At 42.7% G+C, this 23,898-nt stretch overlaps 1 protein-coding gene across 1 annotated transcript; it reads left to right on the top strand.

Annotated features, from left to right (window-relative positions):
- Window positions 1-1,318: 1,318 nt before the first annotated feature.
- Window positions 1,319-23,182, top strand: LOC119893453 (hepatocyte growth factor). The gene is given in 19 exon segments (XM_038705623.1): window positions 1,319-1,477; window positions 3,032-3,064; window positions 3,067-3,190; window positions 3,478-3,590; window positions 4,229-4,343; window positions 6,150-6,298; window positions 7,772-7,892; window positions 8,919-9,037; window positions 11,422-11,587; window positions 11,692-11,825; window positions 12,681-12,774; window positions 13,979-14,109; window positions 14,833-14,862; window positions 15,453-15,558; window positions 19,603-19,677; window positions 19,928-20,077; window positions 20,172-20,278; window positions 20,706-20,848; window positions 21,395-23,182. Coding segments are annotated over 19 exon segments (2,139 nt in total). The 5' UTR covers window positions 1,319-1,428; the 3' UTR covers window positions 21,575-23,182.
- The last annotated feature ends 716 nt before the right edge of the window (window positions 23,183-23,898 follow it).

The following is a 23,898-nucleotide window of genomic DNA, read 5'->3' on the forward strand; positions in this document are numbered from 1 at the left end:
CAGGAGCATTACTCATTGAACCAGAGAGAAGACAGAGATGGAGACTGTCTCCTCCTACATATTTATCCATCTATTCCTCTGTTTTGTTTTGCGCACATGGTGTGAGTTTAAAGAAAATACTGGGAATCCCCACAATGCACTAATTCTCAATCTGCACTGTACTAAATAAAGTGATTTCTATTTACCGTGCACCACACCAGATTATCACGGGAAGACTGGAGCGGCACATCAGAGATGTGTCGAGAAAATGCTGTGGCCAGCACAGTGTCACGTCTCTTATCTCATGCTGTCATCGCTGGAAATAGAGATGACACTTAGGAGATTGATTGGGATGTCTTGTCATCCACATCCAGCACCCCCACCAGTAACTTCACTACTTATCTGATGGGGGGGGGGGGGGGTAGCAGCATAAACAACAACCCCACACACACCTCTCCAATCTCTTACTTCCCCACAGAGTTCCCAGTTGCTGAGAAGTACCTCCTCTATCTGTTTCATTTTACAGCTTGGTGATCTTGGGGGTAAAAAGATAAACAAAGATGAGTGGGATGCCGCTGTGTGACAGGAAGATGGACACAGAATCAGCTGAATAAATACATTATTATTATTATTATTATTATTAGTAGTAGTAGTAGTAGTAGTAGTAGTATTACCTCCCTCTAATTTATTCCACAGGGGTTCATAGTGTCTGTCAGAAGGGCATCTATAATAACCTTATTGTGTTTCATGGGATGTTTAAATTTGTGTGCTATACATGTATTGAAGATCTCTGACCAAATGCTTACCTGCAGTAAAGAGATGCTTCATATGTTTTTATATTGTATATATAAGTTTGTTTGTGTAGCAAGCTGTTTTATAGGTTAGCTATATGTTTTGAATGGGGTAGATGGAAAGACAGGACGACAGGGGAAAACAGAAAGAAAGAGAGAAAGAACCACAATCTACTTATTATAGGGGGTCTTCATTATGGAACATACAGTATGGTAACACACAATAGGTAATAGCCTTAACGATGACACACATACACATACACATACAGTACACAGCCGTATCATATAGCCTGCTGTACTTAAAGAGCATTGAAATGATTGTGCCATATTTAACACTGTCACCAAAACTTTAGCGATATTGCATGCGACATTCAGGCCAATAAAGAACACTTAGTTGAAACTTGAAGGGAATGAGGATGGATAGAGAGAACGAAATATACAAAGAGTTAGACAGAAAGAAAAGGCGAGAGAGGAAGAGAGCGATAAAGTCGCACACGCACAATGAGGGAGGGAGGGAGGGAGTGAGGCGAGGAAGTACTTAGAGAGGAGACGCATCATCTGTGCAGTGGTGGAAACAATATCTCCTGGTTGCAGTCCGACAGCGCAGCAAGCAGCATTTCCACTTTGTCTCAGAAACTGCTGTTTTTGTGACGAGGCGATGTGGATTTACAAGCTACTTTTCGGACTCTTCGTCATTTCTTGTTCTGGTAAGTTTGGCGAAAACCATTTCCACCTACTCGGATTGCTCTCTAACGTCTGCCAATGGTCTGGAGCTGGTGCTGAACGCTTTGGTTTGCGCTCTGTGCAACACTTTAACAATATAACTTTCTTACTTTATAATATTCAGTTGTATACTGTGCACTACACCGAGTAATCCCTCTACCTGTCTTTGCAATGTATAGGCTAATGTTTTGTTAATTGGAACATTTTATCTCCTTAAATAATCAGTTATTTGTCGCATCTACAAGATAGTGTAGTTTAAGTGTTTCTTAGTGTCAGAACATATGGGAACATTTCCTAAGTTGGGCATTCCTGGAAGAGATAGGACAGAGATGAAAACGAAGCTTTTGCCATAATTGACGATCCAGCAGGGGCTTTTTAATCTCGACTCTTGTACCGCTCTGTGCCAGAGCGCATTACACCGCATAGGGACGCATCGAGACATCAAGTGAATAGATAAAAAAAAAACTATCGGTGGCCGGTAATAAAATCAAATTAATGGTTCACTCTTTCTGTAGTAATAACAGAGTGCGATATTGCGGCTCATTGCTCCGAGGCACTCGAGCAGACACACCGCGGAGACCGTGAACTCAAGTTGAGGATTGGACACTACTTGATCTCTCTGCTCCCCTTTCATACTCAGATTGCTCACCACATCTCCCGAACACCCAGATATAGAATTTGAAACACCAACTCTGATGCCTGATGTCTTTCTGTTGTTTACATGATAGCCTACGTAATTCCAAGAACGATTGCTTTCCTACAGAAGCCACCATGAAGTTTTTCTGTGTTCATACAAGCTGTTGAATCGACTGAAGTGCATATAGGAAGGAATTAGGTAGGAGGAGAGAGGAGGAGGTAGTATGTATTTTCTGTCTAAATGTAAATGTGTAACTGGCTGTCGGATTGTGCAGAGATGCAGAGAAGCTGCCAACAACTGAGGCAACATACAGACACAGCACTGACTCGCCTTTCTCTCTCTCTCGCTGTGTGTGTGTGTGTGTGTGTGTGTGTGTGGGTGTCAGCCTTGGTCTCGTGTGAAATGACTGCGCATCCTATTAGGTCCTGTAGATTAATAATTCTGTTGCCCTGTGTTCTCAATTTAGCTGGGCTCATTACCACACTATCCACACTGTCAACCAGACCACAGAGAAGGGTTTGCAAGGGTGTTTGTGTGAATGTTTAATAATAATATAAATAATAATAATAATAATCAACATCATCATAATCATAATAATAAACCCGGCATATTATCTTGTAAGTAAAATTCAATTTAATTTTTCTGCTCACATTAAAATAAAATAATACATATATAAAGTAAAATAAAATAAAACAAACCAATTTATCTGTTGTAAGCCATAGGCCTGTCAGTGGCACAGTAGACAGGTGATTAGACCAATTAGTCACCAAACCATGAAATGTTTGGTTTGATATGAACAGTTTCACTCCTACCTAATGTATTTGTCCAATTTGCAAGTATGTGTCTGAACCTCTAAAATGTAAATACTGCTTAATGGACATATTATGTAATTGTGTATCAGAGGGGAGGAGAAATGCGCTCCAGGACTACCAGAAACTGATGGTATCCGACTGGTTGCCGTGTCTGCTGATTCCTCCCACATGACCAAAAGCAAGAAGCTGAGTATGGCCAAGTGTGCCAAAGCCTGCAGCCGCAACAGAAGACTCCCCTTCACCTGCAGGTGTTTCTGCCCTTTCAGTTACAGAGGGTTATTTTTGGTAACGTGGTAAAGCAACTAACGTTACCCCAGAATAAAGTGGTGGTTTCTTAAGCTCCTTAATTATGCTTTTTAACAGATGGAATTTGCATTGTTGTCTGTCAGGTTTAGCAGGCCTCCTAACTGCTTTGTATACTCGTGTAACAGCTGTGTTAATTAACCTGGGATGACTTTTACTTCCAGAAGTTAAAGAAAACTAATCATTCACTATTTCCCTGTTCTCTCTTCCTACTTTCCTCCTTATTCTCCAGAGCATTCCTCTATGATCATAAAAACAGGAAATGCCAGTGGCTGTCGTTCGACTGGAACTCAACAGGCGCTCAGATCCAACCGGACTTCAACTACCAACTCTATCAAAAGAAAGGTGACTTCTATTGTTTCACATTTTCTTTCTACCAGCTGATAGTAAAGCGGTGTCTCTTTCTGTCACCATATCTTTATATATATATCTTTATATATAAAGGCTCTACATAGCCATCACTTCCAATCAGCAACATTGCTTTGGTGTACTCCTTGTGGTTTTAAAATATATAGTAAAATTATTTTTATAATCGGATATCTATGAATAACTCTTGGACTAATAACTTGGAATGATGGCATCCCTCAAGAGGAAGACAAGGAAGGGCTAGGACCATTGTTGTGTTTATTGTGTCGCAGCACATTACAGTTCATTTTCTGTCATTAAGGAGTGTTTGTATAAACGGTGGAAACCCCCACCTCACTTGATCCTGACGAACCACAAAAGTGCACATGCAAGCTGTGTAGCGTGTTCTACTTCATCCAAATGTTTTGCATAAGATTGGGAAAACAGATTCGGCTTTTGGCATTGTCTTGTCATTGTTAAGATCAGCATTATAGCTGAACATCTCCTTCTGTCTGTTTTCTTCATCATCCACACTGGCTGTGTGTGCACCACACTGTGATCAGGTTGTTGGCTCATCCCACTCACTCACTCTTATTTACTGTCTTTCCCCATCCTCTCTCTTTCTCTCTCTCTTTCAGACTATGTTAGGGAGTGCATTGTGGGTACAGGTCAGAGCTACAGGGGGCAGAGGTCGGTGACAATGAGTGGGATCCTGTGCCAGGCCTGGGCCTCTCCCATTCCTCATGAACACAAGTAAGACTTGGATGTTCTTTCCACCACAATGTCCAACAAAGTAGTGTTAAAGCTAACTTACTGTTAGTGCTGGCCTGTCAGTGATGTAGTTAGCTAGTAGCCAGGGGCTAGCATATATGTGTGTGTATGTGTCTATGAGTATGATATATTAGGGGTTGATTAGGCTCCTGGGATGAGTCATTCATCAGAACTGACCTCATTGTAACACTTTACAGAGTCACAGATCATTTCCTGCTGTGGCCCAAATGTTTATCTAGGTGTGTGTGCGCGCATGTGCGTGTGTGTTTTACTTGGATTAGAATCATATCTAATATGCAGCCTTTGGTTAAGCTTCAGGTACATCCCCCTTTAATTCCCAGATAAAGCTCATTTTTCAAAATGCAGGCATACCTTCTGATACAGCATAGCTCCCAACAGAACAAAGAGCCAGTTAAGTGGAGTTTAAAAACAAAAGATGCAAGTGAAGCAATGGCCTCTACAGGATTATGACACTTATATTAGCACTGATCTTTAGTAATTGGCTAATAAGCAACAAGATAGTTGCCTTCCTTTACATATTCTTTACAAAAGTATCTCAGTATTTAGTCTTATATTTAGTCTACTGTAGATGTTGTCTGTCTTAAGTGATTTGCCATCATGGTTTATGAAACAAGACAATATGGCACTAACAATAAAAAAACACATTGCATGACATCCAATTAAAGGTGTTCAAAAGTTTTTCTTTAGAAAGGAAAGAGTATTTTATCTTTTCCCATCATATTTGTTTGAAAAATATTTGGTTCTATAGTGGCGATGCAGGACAATATCTGCTATTTGAAGGGAGGACAATGTTGTAAAAACATTAAGGAGCACTGAGGGGAAAAGGCCAGTAGAATAAAGACAAAGTTTATCATGTGCAAGATATTAATAACCATCAGACAGCCTTACAAAAGACACATACACCTTATCTTTGAACCTCATGCTACCTCCTTCCTTATCCACTCCCCTCTACTCAGAGGTATTAAATGACTTTGAAAGCCTTTGTAGTGAGTTGTCATTGCAGCAGACGAATCAAAGAGGGTAGTGTACATTTGTACCTCCAGTGAACCTGCTTTATCAGACTGCTAATAATGTTTCTGTATATCAGGTAATTAATACCAGGCGCTTTGTATGTTTTATCAGTTGGCTTACAGGCATGTGAAACTCTGACCCACACACACATGCATACACACACACACACACACACGCACAAGAACAAATTGCTTTTTTATCAGTGAAATGCTTCTCCTCTTTTTTGATTGCCCAGTAAAGGCTTTCTCATTTCTGTACCTGTCATTACCCACTCCACAGAAAGGCTACTTTGCTTTATCTTTTCATCATCACGTAGAAAAACACAGCTTGACTCAAAGACTACACTATGTCCATCATCGCAGTTGGTGACCACAGCCATGTGCTTGCCTGATGTAGAAGATATGAGTCATTTGTCATTGTTTTCATATCACATTCAGAACCAGCCTCATGGAAAGCTAACATTATTAACAACATCATGTCATCGGCAGTTTGTCCTATCTAGGGTTGTTATTGATTATTTTTACAGTTTTTACACAATTTTCACTGGTCATGTTTGCAGCCAGGTTACAGCCATTTGAGTTAAGCAGCAGCTCTTTCATAAATGAATATAGGAGTTTTCATTCAGATAAAAAAAAAAGACAATGGAAAATGTGGCCTTGGTTGTTTTTCATAAAGAGGCTGCTATGCATGCTAGCTGAAATATTTGGCAACTAGTCTTGGTGTCTGTTTGTGTAACTGCAGCTGTACTCCTGACAGATTCATGTCTAAGAGGTTCAGGAAGAAGGATCTCCGAGAAAACTACTGTCGCAACCCAGACAACTCCACTGTTGGTCCATGGTGCTTTACCACTGATCCTCGACCACACCTCAGACACCAGGAGTGTGGCATACCACAGTGTTCACAAGGTAGGCTACACACACACATACACACACACAAAATATGTTTTGTATCCATCTGAGCGGACATGTTAAAATAATGCCCATTTCGCGTTGCAAATTGCCTCACCAATTGAGGCTTGATAGTCTGAAATGAGCTGAAGCAAATTAGGCAATCACACAGTGCCTTGGACTAAGCAACGCTGGCTCTAACTGAGCTCCACTCTACATGTGCGTGTGTGTATATGTGTGTGGGGCACAGGTTTTCTGTATTTGCTGAGGCCAGCTGCAGTTGTTTCCAGGTGTGTGGTTCAGTTTATGCTGTCCTCTATCATTCCATCAGGTTCAGGTTTTGTAAATAGTTTGAACCGAAGGTAGCTGGTGTTGGAATCTAAGAGGATATTAATCCCCTGTTGTGTCCTATAGATAAATTGTTATTTTATCCATCGCTGTGGCACTCATAGAAGGAAATTGTTGAGTTTGAGTTATGGGTCTGTAGAAGTAAAACTTGAATATTTATCCAGTTGTGATGAAGAAAGTTTCAGCCTCTATATTATATCACACAATATTACTGTCAGGCATTGATGTCTCCCTGAAGAAGGGGATGATAATGACCTCTGTTATCTAATCCCTGAGGATTCATGCTGTCAGAGAGGTTGTTTCCTCTGCATGCATGACACTAGATCACGTTAATGAGGAACCAGGCTGTGGTTTGATAAGACATGATGGGAACCCTTCTCGCTCTCCAGCTCACATATGGTGTCCCACTGTGTTATCACAAGTTGTACAACAGAGATAATAACTTTTCATTTTTATAGAAAGTCTGCATTCATTGTGAAGAAAATGACTGGAAGGGTTTCTCCAGAAATTAGCTGGTCCTAATAGGAAACATACATACAGACACGCAAACATGGCGTGCGCAAACACACATACGCACACAGCCAGTACTGGTATTAAATGTGCTCTGTCATGACTGGAGTGGACTCATACACATGTGTTTCTAATCTGCACACTCTCTGTTGTTTACGCAAAAGTGTGTAGGACTCACCATGCAACAAATGGTGCCTGTGCTACATCAAAGTGATCATCACCTTCATTAGTGTGACACATAATATTAAGGGCTTCCATACATTAATTGTATGTGTAAAATGTCTGAGCTTAAGGGAGATCTGTATTTATGAACGGTTTTATTGCAAAATGTTAGACAAGAGTTTTGGGACAGAATTTCATGACCTAAAATGTATTAAATTGGATGATCCTCTATGTTCAAGTTTATTGCTTTGTCAACCCAAAGCTAAACTACTAAAAGTATCATGATTTATTTTACTCCTGTGTCTTAAATCATTTGGTTGGAGGTTCTTAATTTTTTTGTTAAGTGGTAAGTGTCTCATTCTGAAAGCAATGTGTCACTGATACATCACAGAGAGGATACTGATTTCCTGTTGCTCTCATTTCTGTGTTTGTGAATGTGTGTGTGCATGTATGTGTGTCATTGCTGCATAGTTGAGTGTGTGAACTGTAATGGGGAAGATTACAGAGGACCTATGGACCACACAGAAAGTGGAAAGGAATGCCAGCGCTGGGACCTGGATGTACCACACAAACACCTGTACCACCCTAAGAGGTAAAACACACACAGTCATACGCACACATGCATCTGCACCACTGGGCATCACACTAAATTGTGCGTGCTCAATCACACTTAAGCCCACACACATGGAAACATATCATTTAATAGCAAAATGCAGGAGAATACTTTATGTAATAATAAGTTCATACAGTAATTCCATGTGTTTGTGGTGCACTAACTCTGATAAAGTGATTTGGAGTCAGCCAGTGTGCCTTTCCCTGACGGAATGCCATCAGAATCCAGAGTGTAATTCTGTGTTTTTTAGCAACACTATGCTGGGAAAACGTTTCATTCTGACTTAAATGGCTTAAATTCCTTTAAACTCTCAGTAGATTAGAAGCAGACTTGTGTCCAGCCGTAAGATAAGCTTATACCAATTTCAGGGAGGCCATATTTTTTAGTCTGTGTTAGTATTCTTTACGTGATCATTGTTTGTGTATGTGCATCTCTGCATTGTGCGCATGCGTCTGTGTCAATAGAGTGTTCCAGCTAGTCGGATGGCAGGTGTTCTGGATTAGCGAGGACTCGTTAACACATCCTTAATCATCCCAGTGTTTGTGTAAATGAGGCCCCAGTCTGCTCATAGCACTAATGTAATGAGAGGGTCCCACAGCCTGATACTGCACGCCTGGAGGCTGGAGGCCTGGAGAGATAGGGGGCTTTGGGATGACTTGGTGTAGAACACCTGTAGTGGGGTAGCCTGTTATCTTCCTCACTCCCCTGAGCTTTGAACAGATTCACAGATGGAGTCCTTGCACCATTCCAGTTATTAATGCCTCAGTTGCATGCAATGGTAAATTGTTTCTCCACTTATACTCTGTTTTCCCCTGTTTAGAAGGAAAATAGAAATATGATCCTCTTCTCTTATGTGACAATTACTGTTTTACGCCACTATTACTTAACTTTAGGGCAAGGAGGTGTGCTATGGGTCATGCAACAGTGTGATAGTTGTTTTGTGCTATGCTCTTTTATAGCTTTTGTCAGTACACTAAGGTTGTTATACTGCATGTTTTGTATTAGGTACCCTGACAAGGGACTGGATGATAACTATTGTAGGAACCCAGATGGACGCCACAGACCCTGGTGCTTTACCACGGACCTAAACACACCCTGGGAGTACTGCAACATCAAAGTTTGTGGTAAGCATGCTTACATGTTTGTTTGTGTGTGGTTGATGCATTAGCATTTGTCATGAATGTTGAGTGGAAGTGTATGCATGTCTGTGCAGGGGTGTGTTTGTGTTCCGTATAGACTCACGGAGTGTGACTGACTGCACCAGAATTTACAACTTCCTGCACCTTTCATTCACCTCTCCTTTGCCTCTTTGGCTGATACTATGTGAAACACACACACACACACACACAGAGTTCCACTCTTAGGTTTTGGCTCACTTTAATGTCTTCTCTGATAGCCACAATGTTTATTTTTCCCCTGCGCCACTGCCCTGCTGTTTATTGTTCTTTGCCAGCTCTAAATGTGTCATGTTCAAACTGCACAGGGCTCAGTTACTGCTCCACATTAACCTCCTGACACACATACAGACACAATACCAGGGTCACAAACACTACAAGAAGATTGCTTTCATTACACCTCATACATGTCTGGATTTGTCTTCTGTGTGTCTGTACACTTATTAAGCTAATAAAGCAGCAGATACTGTATGCTTTTAGTTGACCTATAATCAGTGACAAGTCACGGAGACCACTGTGGTCCTGAAGAACATAAAACAGAGAGAGCACTGGTGTTATTGTTAGGCTCAGCGTCTTTCTCCCGAGTCTGTGAATGCCCTGTTTGCCTGCTAGAATCATCAGCAGTCCTGGCACCATGTTTACTAGATGGCACATCTCCATGTGGACCCAGTGATTCACTGCCCCCCCTCCCCCCCGCACTCTGTCCGTCTCTCTCTCTCTGATATGGGAGTATGTTGGGAACAGACCAAGTTTACGACCCAGTTAGTCTTAATCAAAACAAGGCAGAGAGGAGAGAGCAAGAGACAGAGACAAAGTGTTCCTTTGTCAAGGCCTGCTCTTTTGTTTACTGTCACAACTAGTGCACATCTATTTTTAGACATATTGAATGGATAGAAAATGTGTGTTTTAGAGTCATGAAGAGATCTGCAGCTTTACACATTGTTGGATACAATCATGCACAATCTTCTGGCTAATGAACTTGTGTAAATACGTGTGCGTAAATAAGCAGGCCTTCTATAAAGAAAAGTAGAGTGGATAAGATTACCTACTTTGTTTTTCCAATTTTGGCCATATCAGCCTCATTATACTGTAGCTCTTCTAAACCCTATTCTTTGGCTAGCAGGTGGCCAAGACACTGAGGCTGTTAAGCCATTCATCGTGTCAAAGGCACTGTCACTCTGAATATCTCTGCAGTGCTAAATGATTTACTGTTCATTATTGTTTATGCTTGATTGTACATGTACTACAACAACCTGATTATAATCAAATAAAGGGAAGTCTTTGCAACTCTCATGTAAACACTGTAAGACCTGTAAGACCTGAAGGTCCGGACACGCAGGAATTTTTTGACCAACTGATTTGGTCATCACTCCTATTGAAAGCAAATTGTCTTTTCTGCATTGTGTGACTTTTACGACTGGAATCAAGACCTCTAGATCGTGTGTGAGTGGGAGAAAAAACAATAAAAGGGCAGGCAAAAGGGGAATATGTGTGGTGTGCCATGCGTGTCAAAGTATTATTATATAATCTATAGTCCAATTCATCAAGTGCAGTTCATCTGAAGTTTGCCTCGCTCTTTCAAAGTTCACTCACCTCCAACTCTCTCTGCAGTTCACAGTCCCTGTTTCCCACATCTCTCTATCCGCGATTTCAACCAAATTTGGCTTTTAGTCTTTGCCTTTTCCATGCAAATCACAGCATACCTTAGCAAGATAAATTATTTTTTATAAATGTCCATTTGTATTTTGGTAGAATCATGTAAAAATTCATGCTGTTGTGGAATTTGGGGGTTGCCTTAGTGACATGACTTCAGTCATAGGCCACCTGTTATTTAGTGTGTTATCCTGCATTTACTCAGTCATTCTGTATTTTGTGAAATAAGTCAGTGTGGGGAGCTCAGTCTTTGTAGGTCTCAATATTGTCTTTTCAATTTCTCTTTCCATTTATCCTATACACCTCAGTGTGATTCTTATCAATGTTTTCATTCTTTAAAGGCCGTTGAGTGGATGTGTTTGAGAACAGAAGGGCATGATTAGCAAAATGAAAAATATAAAGCTTGTTTTTGGGGGTGATGTTGAAATACCTTTCATGTTGCAACTACATCACCACAAGGTCTAGAGCCTGAACTACTATACTTGTTTGTTTTTTTATTACCCTGTAAAACTGGTAGTAAGTTTAGGTTGTTGGAAAAGTCTTTTAGTACTATGTTAAGACCTTAATGAAACTTTCCATAATCTGGGTATTAACACAGGATATTTCAGTGAATATAAACATCTTGTATGCTACTTGGATCAATGTCACCCACCCATTAATATATTTTTTCTCTGTCACAGCAACACCTCATAAAAGCAATGAGGTGGAAACAACTGAGTGTTACCAGGGCAGAGGAGAAGGTTATAGGGGGACAGTAGATGTGTTGCCCACCGGACTCACCTGCCAGCGCTGGGACTCTCAGTATCCCCATAACCACACATTCATACCACAAGCCTACCCTTGCAAGTGAGTCTTAACTCTCACATAAGACATGCATCCACTCACTCACCCACCTGCATGCACTTAAATCCAAGTAGACTACAGAAAGGCTTTATCTGTGTTTTTTCCAGGGACCTGCGAGAAAACTACTGTCGGAATCCAGATGGCCAAGAATTCCCCTGGTGTTTCACTACAGACCCAAGAGTCCGCACAATGTTCTGCACCAACATCCCTCAGTGCGGCACCCAAAACAAGCCCGCCAGTGGTGAGAAACTCAAAAGCTTTGTTTGACGTTAAAAACAGCAACTGAAAAGCTGATTTTCTCTACATCCAAAGCAGAGAAATAGAATTAATTTGTTATATTTTGTGGACAAAGGAGTTCACATGAGACCCTGTAACCACATATACTGGTTTGTAACCACGTTTTTCTGCGTCCCTGCGGAGAACTGTAGCCCTGTAGGACTGTGGGAAGGACTGACCACCTCGCCTTACATAAATGAACTCTGACAGCAGATCAACTCTGTCAGGTCTCACTGGACAGTAAAAGGATTAGTGCTGGATGGGATTCTTTCTGGGGTAGCAAAAGATTTGGAAATAAAAGATGTAGATATATGGCTGAGTAGACAAATGCAAATTTCCCAAAGGATTTTAGGGATATGTCTTTGAGATTATGTGGTCTTGCATTTGGGATTATAAAACCTCTCTAAGGTTGTGTCGTCGTCTACCCTTGAGGGTTGAATTCATTCCCACATAGAAATGAGATGCAGGGCATCAGACAGCTTCAAAATCTTATTTATGACCAGTGTTTTTCTAAGACACAATGGTGGACAATGTCTTTGTTTTCCCAGCTCTACAATAGCTCAGAAACTAAATTTTTTTTTTATTCTTCTGTGTCTTATTCGCTAGTGCTAACTTGTTTATGTTTCTGTTTTTTTTATTTATGTACTACAATAATGTATGGCAAATAATGCACAACAACTATTGTGGTGATTTTAGAAGCTTAGTATTGTTGAATGTTGACTATTGTGCATGTTTTTGTTTAAAGCTGTATGTTCGAACAGATGAAGTATGTGTCTAGAATACTTGTCTCATTTTATTTCCTATTTTTGTCCAAATACAGACTGCTATGTCAACATTGGAGAGAATTACCAAGGAGAGCAGTCAAAGACTAGATCAAAACTGCCCTGTGCTCCCTGGAGAGACCACAGCAACAGGTCGGCCCACTTGATCCCTGCTACTTTCTAACCTAATAACTTTCCCAAACTCCACTATGATGTATAAAACAGACCTGCACCATCAATAAACTGCAGACAAGTGCCTCTGCCTAAAATAGAGATCATGATGTCACACAGCTCTAGTACACGTAACCCATCAGAGAGAGTGTCACATAGTGTAGAGGTTTTTTAAAACCTCAGTGGGGTCAAAGGAAACGACTGATAATGAGCAGAGAATATATACAAATTTCACTGGTTTCAACAAGAGAATCAATGCTTAGAAAAGGGTATATCTTTGTGATATAAGCTTGTGCATAACAGCCTCAGTATGCAAGGGAATCTGTCTGTGCTTTCCAGAACCATGTGTGCAAACCTGAGTCGCGGTGGTTAGTGCGGGGAGGCGCCCTATTACTGACCTCTAGTTAAGCCGTATTGTTGTTAGCGGATCAAGTCAGGCCTCTTGTTTCTCAGAGAAGAAAACGGCTCCTGCGGGGGCCGTGACTAGCCTCTCTAGCATCTTCTAATAGCTGGTGAAGTGTTTCCCTGAAGATGACCTAACACAGCAGGAATGGCTCACAGTGATAACTTGGATGGGGGATATACACTTCACTCCTCACCTTTGACCCCAAACCCTTCCTTTGTAGGAACACTTCAAAGCCAATCACCTTCACCACTTGGCTCCTGCCCAGGGGTCAAAAGTCAGTGTTAGGGAGTTATAGTGAAAGCTGGCTCCTATGCTAGCTTCTAGAAATACACACAAACTGAAACTCTGGATTGCTGTGATTTGGTATTCCTCGCCTATGTCTCCCTTTTCCCTTACGGTTTTCCACCTTATCTGTCAAGGAACTCAGTGTGGGAAAGAATTCTGTTTGTGGTTTAAAAATGTCTGCATGAGCATATATTAGATATTAGTGAGTGTAGGTGGATGCATTCTGTCTCAGTGAGTAATTCCTTTGCAAATCACCTTCTTATCTTGTCCAGAGGGACAGAGCATACACAGCTGTGTAGTTTTACTCTCCAGATCCTATCTGGCTAAAGTCATTCAGCTTTTACTAATAAATCATTGGCAAATCCTTTTTAGTTTCATCAACAAATAATCATCTGCTTAAAAGGGGAAAATGTCCTTTTGTTTTTAAAACAAAGCCTTATTGAATGGTGGTGAAAGATAAGTTATTAGTTTTTTTATGTATGTTTGTTTGTCCAGTGGCGAGAGGGGCATGCTGGTGCCTGGCCTGGAGGGAAGCTACTGCAGAAACCCGGATAAAGACAAGCATGGTCCCTGGTGTTACACCAACAACTCTGCCATTTCCTGGGACTACTGCGATGTAAAACCATGTGAGTGCATGGAAGTGTGTGCATTCAATATGCGCATAAAGATACACAACTAGGATATGTTTAAATGTTTGTGGTACTTCATGACAGAGCTAGTGTAGATTTGTTTTGTTGTTTTGTTGTTGACTCTGCCTTGTTGTGTGTGTGTGTGTCTCTCTTTTTCTCTCTCATACCAGTGATTTTGCATGTTACCTATACATTGCTAATACCTTCCACCAAAGCTAATCATTTTGAAACAATGCTGCTGTGTTTTAGAAATGTGGATATATTTTGTCTACATCATCTTGTCAAAGATGTGAGGAAATGCAGTGCAGTCATGTCTGCATTGACATGCAAGAATAATGTAATATTGACAACAAATTAAACTTCATGTTCACTGTGATGCATTAGACAACATGAGCAGATTATGATTTTCGTACTGTATGGAAAGTAAACCAGTTGCAAGCCTGGAACTATTGGAGAAGTATATTGAAAAATCAAAAATTGTCAGCACAAAGGTTAAATAGCTACAACTTACAAACATATAACACGGTCCTTGAAGGCTTGTTACATTTATTTAAAGCCCTCCAGATTAAATTTTTTTGTGAAATGACACACAAAGACAAGGACTCTGGTGGCCGTGGCTGTATTGCCACTGTGAAATTTGCACCCCTGTGTGAGGTTGCTTCCTAGCTTGTATCAGCTAATACTCTCTGATCCCTTGTTTGTCTCCTCTGCTTTCTGCAGGTGATGCTTCACAGAACACCATTCCACTGGGTGAGAGTCTCTGTCAGATCGTCTCTCTGTCGGTGTTTGCAAGTGGCTCAGCTGCTGATTTATATTTGATAGCTTCCAAGTCAAGTAGTGGTGTTTTCAGAACTTGTTGGGCCTTTTTTTATGTCCAGCTATTATGATTCATGATGCAGGACATTATTTTGTCATGGTGGCATCTGTTTCTGTGTATGTGTGCATGTGTATATAAGAGTGTGTATGAATGTGTTGGTCCTCATTCTTGTACACATAGTAACTGAGGATGAAGCCCTCAATCATTTGATATATGGAGTTTAAATTATACCCATGTGTTATATGAACATTTTTAAAGATTACCTTAATTAATGGCCTCATCAGTGTAACTGGTTATGTTGTATATATAATGATGGTTATGGCAGCCTATTATGCAGGTAATATGCCTCTTGTGTTGCGACTGTGTCAACATTATGTCACAATTAATTACATAATGTCTGTGCCTGTGAATGGATATTTATGTCTTAAATTAAATGTATATTATATAGCATGAGTATATTAAAAGGTGTGTGTGTGTGTGTGTGTGTGTCTGTGTGTGTCTGTGTGTGTTTCTGCTTTTCCAGATGGGCCGCCCTTTGTAGTGTGTTATGTCCATAAGAGAACCAGGATTGTTGGGGGTGGTCCGGTGGGCATATCAGACGGTAGCTGGATGGTCAGCATACAGAAAGGGTACACCGGTGCATTTAATATTCTACACATTTTCATCTACCACAGAAAAAGAACGTCTCGGGTTATGTATGTAACCCTTGTTCCCCGAGAGGGGGAACGAGACACTGCGTCGGTGACGACACTATGGGAACGCCTCTGGACATGGCAGGGCTGAATTATGAATGAAACTACTCCAATTCTATTGGTGTTGCTAGAACGGTAGCGTGTGACGACATAACTGGAGGCGTATATAAGCATGCCGGCACACAGGACACATTAGCTCTTTGCTATGAAGCAAGGCATTCCAGGCGGGGTGAGGTGTGGCGGACCGACGCAGTGTCTCGTTCCCCTTCTCGGGGGGACAAGGGTTACATACGTAACCCGAGACGTTCCCATTCGAGGGAACTCGAACTGCGTCGGTGACGACACTATGGGAACGAGATACCCACTAGGCCGCGCTGAAACCCCCCCCTGCCCCCAACGTGCAGAAACCTGTAGGCACGACTAAGAGGAGAGCGCACGGGTGCCAGGTGCAGAAGGAAAGTCCAGACTGTAAAACCGGATAAAAGTGGAGGAGTGAGGAGTGGCCCAGCCAGCTGCCTCACACAAATCCTGGAGCGAAGCCCCTGCGAGGAGGTCCCTAGAGGCCGCCATGCCTCGAGTAGAGTGTGCCCTCACGGCCATAAGTGAAGGCAACCCATGCACCTGATAGGCCAGGGAAATAGTCTGAACGATCCAGTTGCTGATCGTGTGTTTAGAAGCGGGGAGCCCAGCCTTGGGGGACCCGAAACACACCAGCAACTGGTCTGCTTTCCTCCACTGGGAAGACCTCAGAGTGTAAATACTCAGCGCTCTGACAGGGCAGAGTAGATGAAGTCTCCCGTCCTCCGCCGTCACATGAGGTGGGTAATGAAACGCCTGCAGCACCGTGGACCCTGCCAAACTGGACGGAACCTTAGGGACATAGCCCGGACAGGGGTGCAGGATGGCTCTGACCCTCCCCGGAGAAAACTCCAGGCATCGAGGAGAAACCGAAAGTGCCTGGAGATCCCCCACCCTCCTCAGAGAGGTGATAGCGAGGAGAAAGGCCATCTTAAGGGTCAGGTGCTTGGCCTCAGCCAACTCCAGGGGTCCGAAGGGGGCCTCAGCCAGTGCTGTGAGAACCACTGCCAGGTCCCAAGTGGAAACCCTGGAACGAGTCATGGGTCTCATCCTCTGGGCTCCACGGAGGAAGCGCACGACCAGTGGAAGCCTCCCCAAAGGCCCATCCCTCAGAGGGGCGTGGAACGCTGCAATGGCAGCCACATGCACCTTGAGCATGGACAGAGAAAGGCCAGCAGAGAAACGGTGCTGGAGGAGCTCCAGTACCATAATCACCGAGCAGGTAACTGGGTCCACCGCCCGTTCTCTACACCAGGTGTCGTACACATTCCACTTCAGGCCGTACATCCTTCTCGTGGACGGGGCTCTGGAGCTGAGTAGCGTCTTGACCGCTTCTGCTGTCAGGCCCGCCTCGAGGAGCGATATTATGTCCGAGAACCACACTTGGGCCGGCCAAAACAGGGCTACTAATACTAGGCTGACACATAGGCTGACAGGGAACGAAGGCACCTGCTCGTAACCCGTATCAGACGGAGCGGATTTCCCCTCGGGGAGAATCCCTTGGATTTTAACCACCACTGCAGGGCTCTCATGTGCAGCAGGCCAGAAGGTATTATACTGGACGCTGCTGCCATGAGACCCAACATCCTCTGAAAGTGTTTCACAGTGATGGTGCGGCCTAGTTGCACTCTCGTCACTGTGGACAAAATGGACTAGACGCGTGCAGGAGACAGGTGGGCCCGCATCGTTGTTGAGTCCCACACCACCCCTAGGAATGTAGTCCGTTGGGCGGGCGTCAGGTAGGGGGGTGGTAGTGGGCCCCCCTACTCGAAACCTCTTTCCCCGGGCCTGCCGAGACTGAATGATGGTCCTCAGATCCGTCGTCTAGGGGGGCTGTGGGTGAGAGCGCCGCCTCGCGTCCCGGTTGGTTGAGGGGGACCACGGGAAGCGACGCTTCGCTTCTGGCTCTGGCGGTAGGAGCTAGACGAGGGCTGAGCTCGTCTCTCCTTGGCCGTTGCCGTCCTGGACCCAGACCAGCAGGGGAAATACTGCTCAACGCCTCTTCCTGCGTTTTTATGTGCTGGAACCTGCTGACGACAGTGTCCACTGCCTCACCAAACAGGCCAGTAGTAGTGAGGGGTGCATCAAGGAGGAAAGCCTTTTCCTTCTCTTGGATGCCCGAGGGGTTGAGCCACAAATGGCGCTCCGTAGCCACCAATGCTGCCATGGAGCGGCCAATGGAACGGGCCGTCTCCTTCGTGACACGAAGTGCTAAATCCGTAGCTCTACGGAGCTCGGTTAAGTCCTCCTCAGAGGGGCCTCCCCCTTGATCACAGTCCTTGAGTAGATCGGCCTGGTATGCCTGCAGGATGGCCATCGTGTGCAGGCTTGCACCAGCTCGACCCGCCGCCATGTAAGCCTTGCCCATCAGAGCGGATGTTGCCCGACATGGCTTGGTGGGCAGTGCCGGCGTCTTGAGGGGTGACGCGAGGGTGGGAGAAAGATAGCTTGCTAACACCTCCTCAACCCGAGGCATCACTCTATAGCCATGCTGCTTAATTTCTTTCACGTTGCTGTTATCCAGCAGAGGGGAAGTAGTCAGCCGTGCAGAGAAGAGTCTATTCCATGATTTACACAACTCATTGTGCAAATCAGGAAAAAATGGCAAGGATCGGTGCGTGGTGCTGCAGAAAACGCTCATTCAGTTTACTGCCGGCCTGTGGCTCCTGCACCGCCTGTGGCCAATCAATGTTCAGCTTGGCCACAGCCCTCGTCACCACCTCCAATAACTCATCGTAGCTGGGCAAAGACTGATGACGTCGGCCTGGCTCCCGGAAGTCATCCTCCATGATGCTAAGCACATCTATCTCCTCGGAGTCAGACTGTGCAAGCCTCCCCAGACTCATGCCTCAGGCGGGAGAAGCCGAAAAACAGGCTCCCGACCGGGGAAGAGGGGTTTCCCTAGGCAGGAAACACACATCTCGTGAGTATCCCCAGCCGTGATGTAGCGCGGGCAAGGAAAAACACACTGTCGGAACTGTTTACCAGACATGATCTCTCCTGCTTCGTCGGGAACTTCCAGGTAAGACGACTTTTCAACTTCAATAGTGGAGCTTTTAGACATACTCAGAGTGCCTGCTGAATAGAAAAAAGCTAATGTGTCCTGTGTGCCGGCGTGCTTATATACGCCTCCAGTTACACCGTCACACGCTAGCAACACCAATAGAATTGGAGTAGTTTCATTCATAATTCAGCCCTGCCATGCCCAGAGGCGTTCCCACAGTGTCGTCACTGACACAGTTCGAGTTCCCTCGAAGGGGAACAGTAGGCCATCCTGCCCAGACCACAGTTGAAATCTTAAATATTTCAGTGGAAATGTTTTGTTTTTTTAGTTTTTGTTTTCCATTGTTTTCCAAGTTCAAATGTCAGTCTTAGAGGCCTTGGAGGGTTTTAGATACATAAGCAGCCTTGATGCCAACCATTTATAAACGAGAAATTTATCGAGAAATAGAACTTACCTGTTTGTAAAAAGCCAATTACCTGTTGTAAAGTGCAATTGTGAGTTGTGCAAAGCCCACATTATCAATTTTAGTAAGTTCAGATAGAAGTGTATAACACACCTACTTCATCTCCAAGCAATGCAATAATACAGAAGCAAGTGAGATTTACAAAATCCATTAATCTGAAAGCATGGGTGTGTAAATGCTATACATTACTATTTCCACTAGTGCTATAAAGTTTCTGATGTGTTCAAGGCTATTTTGTGATGTGTTTGCATTTTTTTCATAGTGCTACTGTGCACCCCTGTTCTCAAAGTTTACATATAAGGGAAAAGACTGGATTTCTGTGAATAGCAAACATACCGTTTTTAAGAATGACAACATGATTTCCAGTATGGTATTCACAGCTTTTGATGTCTTTGATGTCTTCGTTGATATGTCATTTGTGTGTTGCTCTCTTCAGGTCAGTGCACTGGTGCGGGGGTTCACTAATACGAGATGAGTGGGTACTCACAGACAGACAGTGCTTCTCCTCATGGTAACTTTAATGCTCGCTGTCTGTTACTGCCATTTCTTTGCTTTTCCATTAACCTTGAACTGTCAGTGCATTTTGCTTTTATGCCAGTGTATTAAATGTAAGATTTATCTGTTCAGGTCGAATGTATTTCTCTATATTCAAGTACCAAACTCTCTATAGTTCCTACTGTCTGTCCTGATCAGGCTGAGGTTCTAGAGTAATAAATGTGGTATGTTTTATTAAGTCTTAACTATTTCTTGTGCCTCTCCAGTGTTCCAGACCTCAGTGAGTATCGGGTATGGCTGGGAGTCTCAGATATTCGAGAGGGCGCTCCTGACTGGTCCAAGAGACAGGAAGTCAGCATAGCTCATGTGATATGTGGTCCTGAGGGCTCCAGTTTAGCCCTCATAAGGCTGTCTAAGTGAGTACCTGGAAATATATTTATATATTGATATATATGTATGTGTGTGATGGTGATCATACCTTGTACTTTTTGGATTGTTTTATATGTTTAGGCCTGCCCTTCCTGCAGACAGTGTCCATACAATTCAGTTACCGGTAGATGGATGCTCCATCCCAGAAGGAACAACATGTAAAATGTATGGATGGGGAGAGACCAAAGGTATTGATATTCTACATTCACTGCAGCTGTTGTATACATACCTACTTTCCAGTCTCCCGGGTTTGCATTTATATTACTTTTCTCCTCCAGCATATATGTTGGAGGGGAAAAAGTATATTGTAACACAGTCCTCTCTTAAATAATTGGATACTGTATAGCTTAGGCCATCTGTTTTTTAACCCCAGGTCAGTACTGCTTATTGGGTGGCTTGACACAGACAGGATCACAGAAGATTGATATTTTTAATAAAAGTTCAAATGTGCCATGATTTCTGTATAAGCCATTTAGACTTTCCTCCATTCTTTTGGAAATAGAAATATGCTAAATATGATATATCACCATGTTGTATCCACATATATACATCATATTCTACAACAACACCAACAACAGAAAAGAAGCAATAAAGTGCAACCTTTGACTCTTTCAGGCACTGGCCATGATGACATACTGAAGGCGGTCAACCTGCCCATTGTCAGTAATGAGAAGTGTAGAGAGATGCACAGAGGGAACCTCCACATCACCAACACCAAGATCTGTGCAGGAGGCAAGAGGAATGAGGGAGTATGTGAGGTAAACTGTTCATATTCTTTTTCATGTTTGACATGTTTTACCATTTAAACATGAGGCCAAATAACTGTTTAGATGTTCAGAAGGAAAACTCAACGCTAGAATTCATATGATGATGTCTGTCCTGTTGGTAAACAGGAACAGGCCTTTAGACATTTGGCTAAAGTAATTGTTCCCAGTGTGAATTTGTGAGAAAATTAGTGCCTTGATTCAACACAGCGCTTTCAAAGCTCAGTTTGATCCACATCTCAAACAAATGTTCTTTGAATCCTTGGGCTTAGTATTCAGTCCGTTGTAAACAGAGCAGCTGGAGACTGTTGCGCTAAATTTCATCAGCGATCAAAGCCTTGGGTTTTGTGGTTTCTTTGGAAGAGAACTATCCATGTTCACAAATTCTGGTGGCGCTGTCTGTCACTGAGAGCGAAAAAATGCATTTTACTTTTGTTCAACCCTGTCATATAACCCTGTCATAAACGAAATCAGTGATGATATAACCATTTCTCAACCAGTGACATAGAAAAAATGTGCTATCTATTTCTTCTTTTGCAGAGGGATTATGGTGGCCCTCTTGTGTGTCAGGATGGTGACATCAGGGTTATTGTGGGAGTGAGTGTCCATGGCAGAGGCTGTGCTCGGGCCAACCAGCCTGGCATCTTCATCAATGTGCCCTTCTACACACAGTGGATCTACAAGGTCTTCAAATATTACCCCAACCCTCAAATCGTCTAGAGACTCTATAGGGGATAAAACAGCACCAGGGGACGAAATCAAACCTAGAGCTTCTACTTCTGTAAATCCAGCGGTGCACTCAGGACACCTAGTTTCTATGTTGTTCATACCTATATAGCCTACAGATCAATAAGAATCTGATATGAGGATGCTTTCCTACTAGAATGGATGGTGAAACATTGTGATGTGAGATTTAAACACATCACAATCAGATACCATACTGATTCCTAAAGTCATTGATGGTAATAATGAAGAGTAAAAGTTGATACTGTTCGTATCTTAGACATAGGAAATGGACTGCTGAAGTGGTTAATAGTAAAAGATGGGACCCAATACAAGTTGAATGTTACAGTAACAAATTAGAATGTCTTTGACTGACCTGGGAGCAGACCAGACAAACAAACATTTGTTTTCATCCATTTTCCATGGGCATCTTTTGGTAGCAAATCCACCAGAGTGGTATGTGTGCATGTGAATATTTTTGATTCCTGGCATTACTTGAATGTTTTGAACACCAAAGTGCAGTGGTTCAGCAGCTCCCTCAGTAGAGTACATCAATGGGCCACTTACAAGACTATCCAGTGGTAGGGCAATGTTAAGGGCATTAATACTAAGCTCCATGCATCTCCAGGGGCTTAGCTAAAGTGGTCCTTATTGTACATAGTATTTTAATGAGTGTATTTGTGACACTCTAAAGGTGATTTGGGTCTTATAGATCTATGACAAGAGAAGTGAATGTCGTGGTAGTCAGATAAATCCTTTACAGCGTGTTATCTACATTTCAGCTTTCAGTCAAGTTTCTGTGTCATAATGATCAATTTTCAGTATTTTAATGTTATCACAAAGCCACTGACTGTAAATATGAACATGCTCTTTGCATTCTGTGTAGATGAAAGGACTATATGGCTGCTCAGGCTTTATAGGTTTTGAAAAAAAAGCAAAAATGTAACATTAATCTGTACACACAAGCCGTATGTGTTAATTCATCGTGGGTGTGTGTATATGTTCTGTGTGTGTATCTGTTTTGTCTGCAGCAGTGTCATTATGCAAAAAGAAAACTGCAGAAAGAGAGACAGTGTGTGTGTGTGTGTGTGTGTGTGTGTGTGTGTGTGCATGTTTGAGCCAGAGCTGAATGAATTATCCTCTCCCTACACTCAGACCTTGGCAGACCTCCAATTTCAATCCACTCTGGATATTAGCGTCACAAAGTCTGTCACTTCAAACTTTGTCATGGAAAAGAAGGGATGGTCTTTCTAACTGCATTGTCTGTAAAGGATGTTTCACTGAAATGACTGAATGGCCCTCAAAACAAATTAACACATTTCTTTTAGCAGTGTAATGATTGAGATGGCTTTATATTATAACGACATTATGTGTTTATAAGAGTGAGAGAATGTGTGTGTGTGTGTGTGTCTGTGTGTGCGCGCGCACTGAAAGATGCTGCAAGCTGCTATATTAAACAGGTTGTACAGTACTGTCTTATGTACATACATAATACATTTTCTGTCATCGTATCCCAATATGCTAAATGTTAAACCCAATTTCAGCAATTATTTGAAATGTTTTATGATGTCTGTCACTATATTAAATGCCTTTTTTATTCTATGAGTTTAATTTTCTTTTCATGTTTTAAATGTCACATTCTTTGAATGCCCTATTTGAGTGTTCTGAATGCAAATGTGTATCGTCTCAGCCAGTTCTCCTGTCTTGCTGTAGAATTAAGTCAAGGCTGTTGTGCTTCCTACCAGAAGATGGCACCACAGTAGCACAGAGACTTTAAAGATGTGTTGGTAATCTTGCTAGTCTCTCTCTTTCTCTCTCACTCACACGCATACATATTCCCACATCTAAAGTCACACTCTTATCCACTTACATGCATACAGACCTACACAAATACACATGACACCCATTTCAGAGTTGCAGCTGATCTTGGTCAAATACTACAACAGAATTGCAGTATTCTGCTGTCACCCCAAATAGACAGGGAGGGAAAGATAGATAGGAGGGGCATAAGAGTATATGTGAGTGTGTTTGTGTGTGCGTGTGTGTGTGTGTGAGTGAGAGAGAGAGGTAGGTGAGAAGTGGAGTGAAGGTGAAAGAGCACAGGGACTAAGAGCTGGAGATTAATTGTGAATCCATTGATGCTGTATTAAGGAACTTATGGAGCAAGCAGAAAATACATGTGGATCGACATTTTCTGTTGCTATGCACACCATGAGCGCTGATGCTGACACAACCCACACATATACAGTACACACACACACACACACACACACACACAGTTGAATAGAGCGCTCTGTGATAACAGATACTGTAGAAGCATC

The sequence above is a fragment of the Micropterus salmoides genome, unplaced genomic scaffold (genome assembly GCF_014851395.1).
Source record: "Micropterus salmoides isolate LMB-PRFRI ecotype aquatic unplaced genomic scaffold, ASM1485139v1 Ms_hic_scaffold_8, whole genome shotgun sequence".
Classification (NCBI taxonomy): domain Eukaryota; kingdom Metazoa; phylum Chordata; class Actinopteri; order Centrarchiformes; family Centrarchidae; genus Micropterus; species Micropterus salmoides.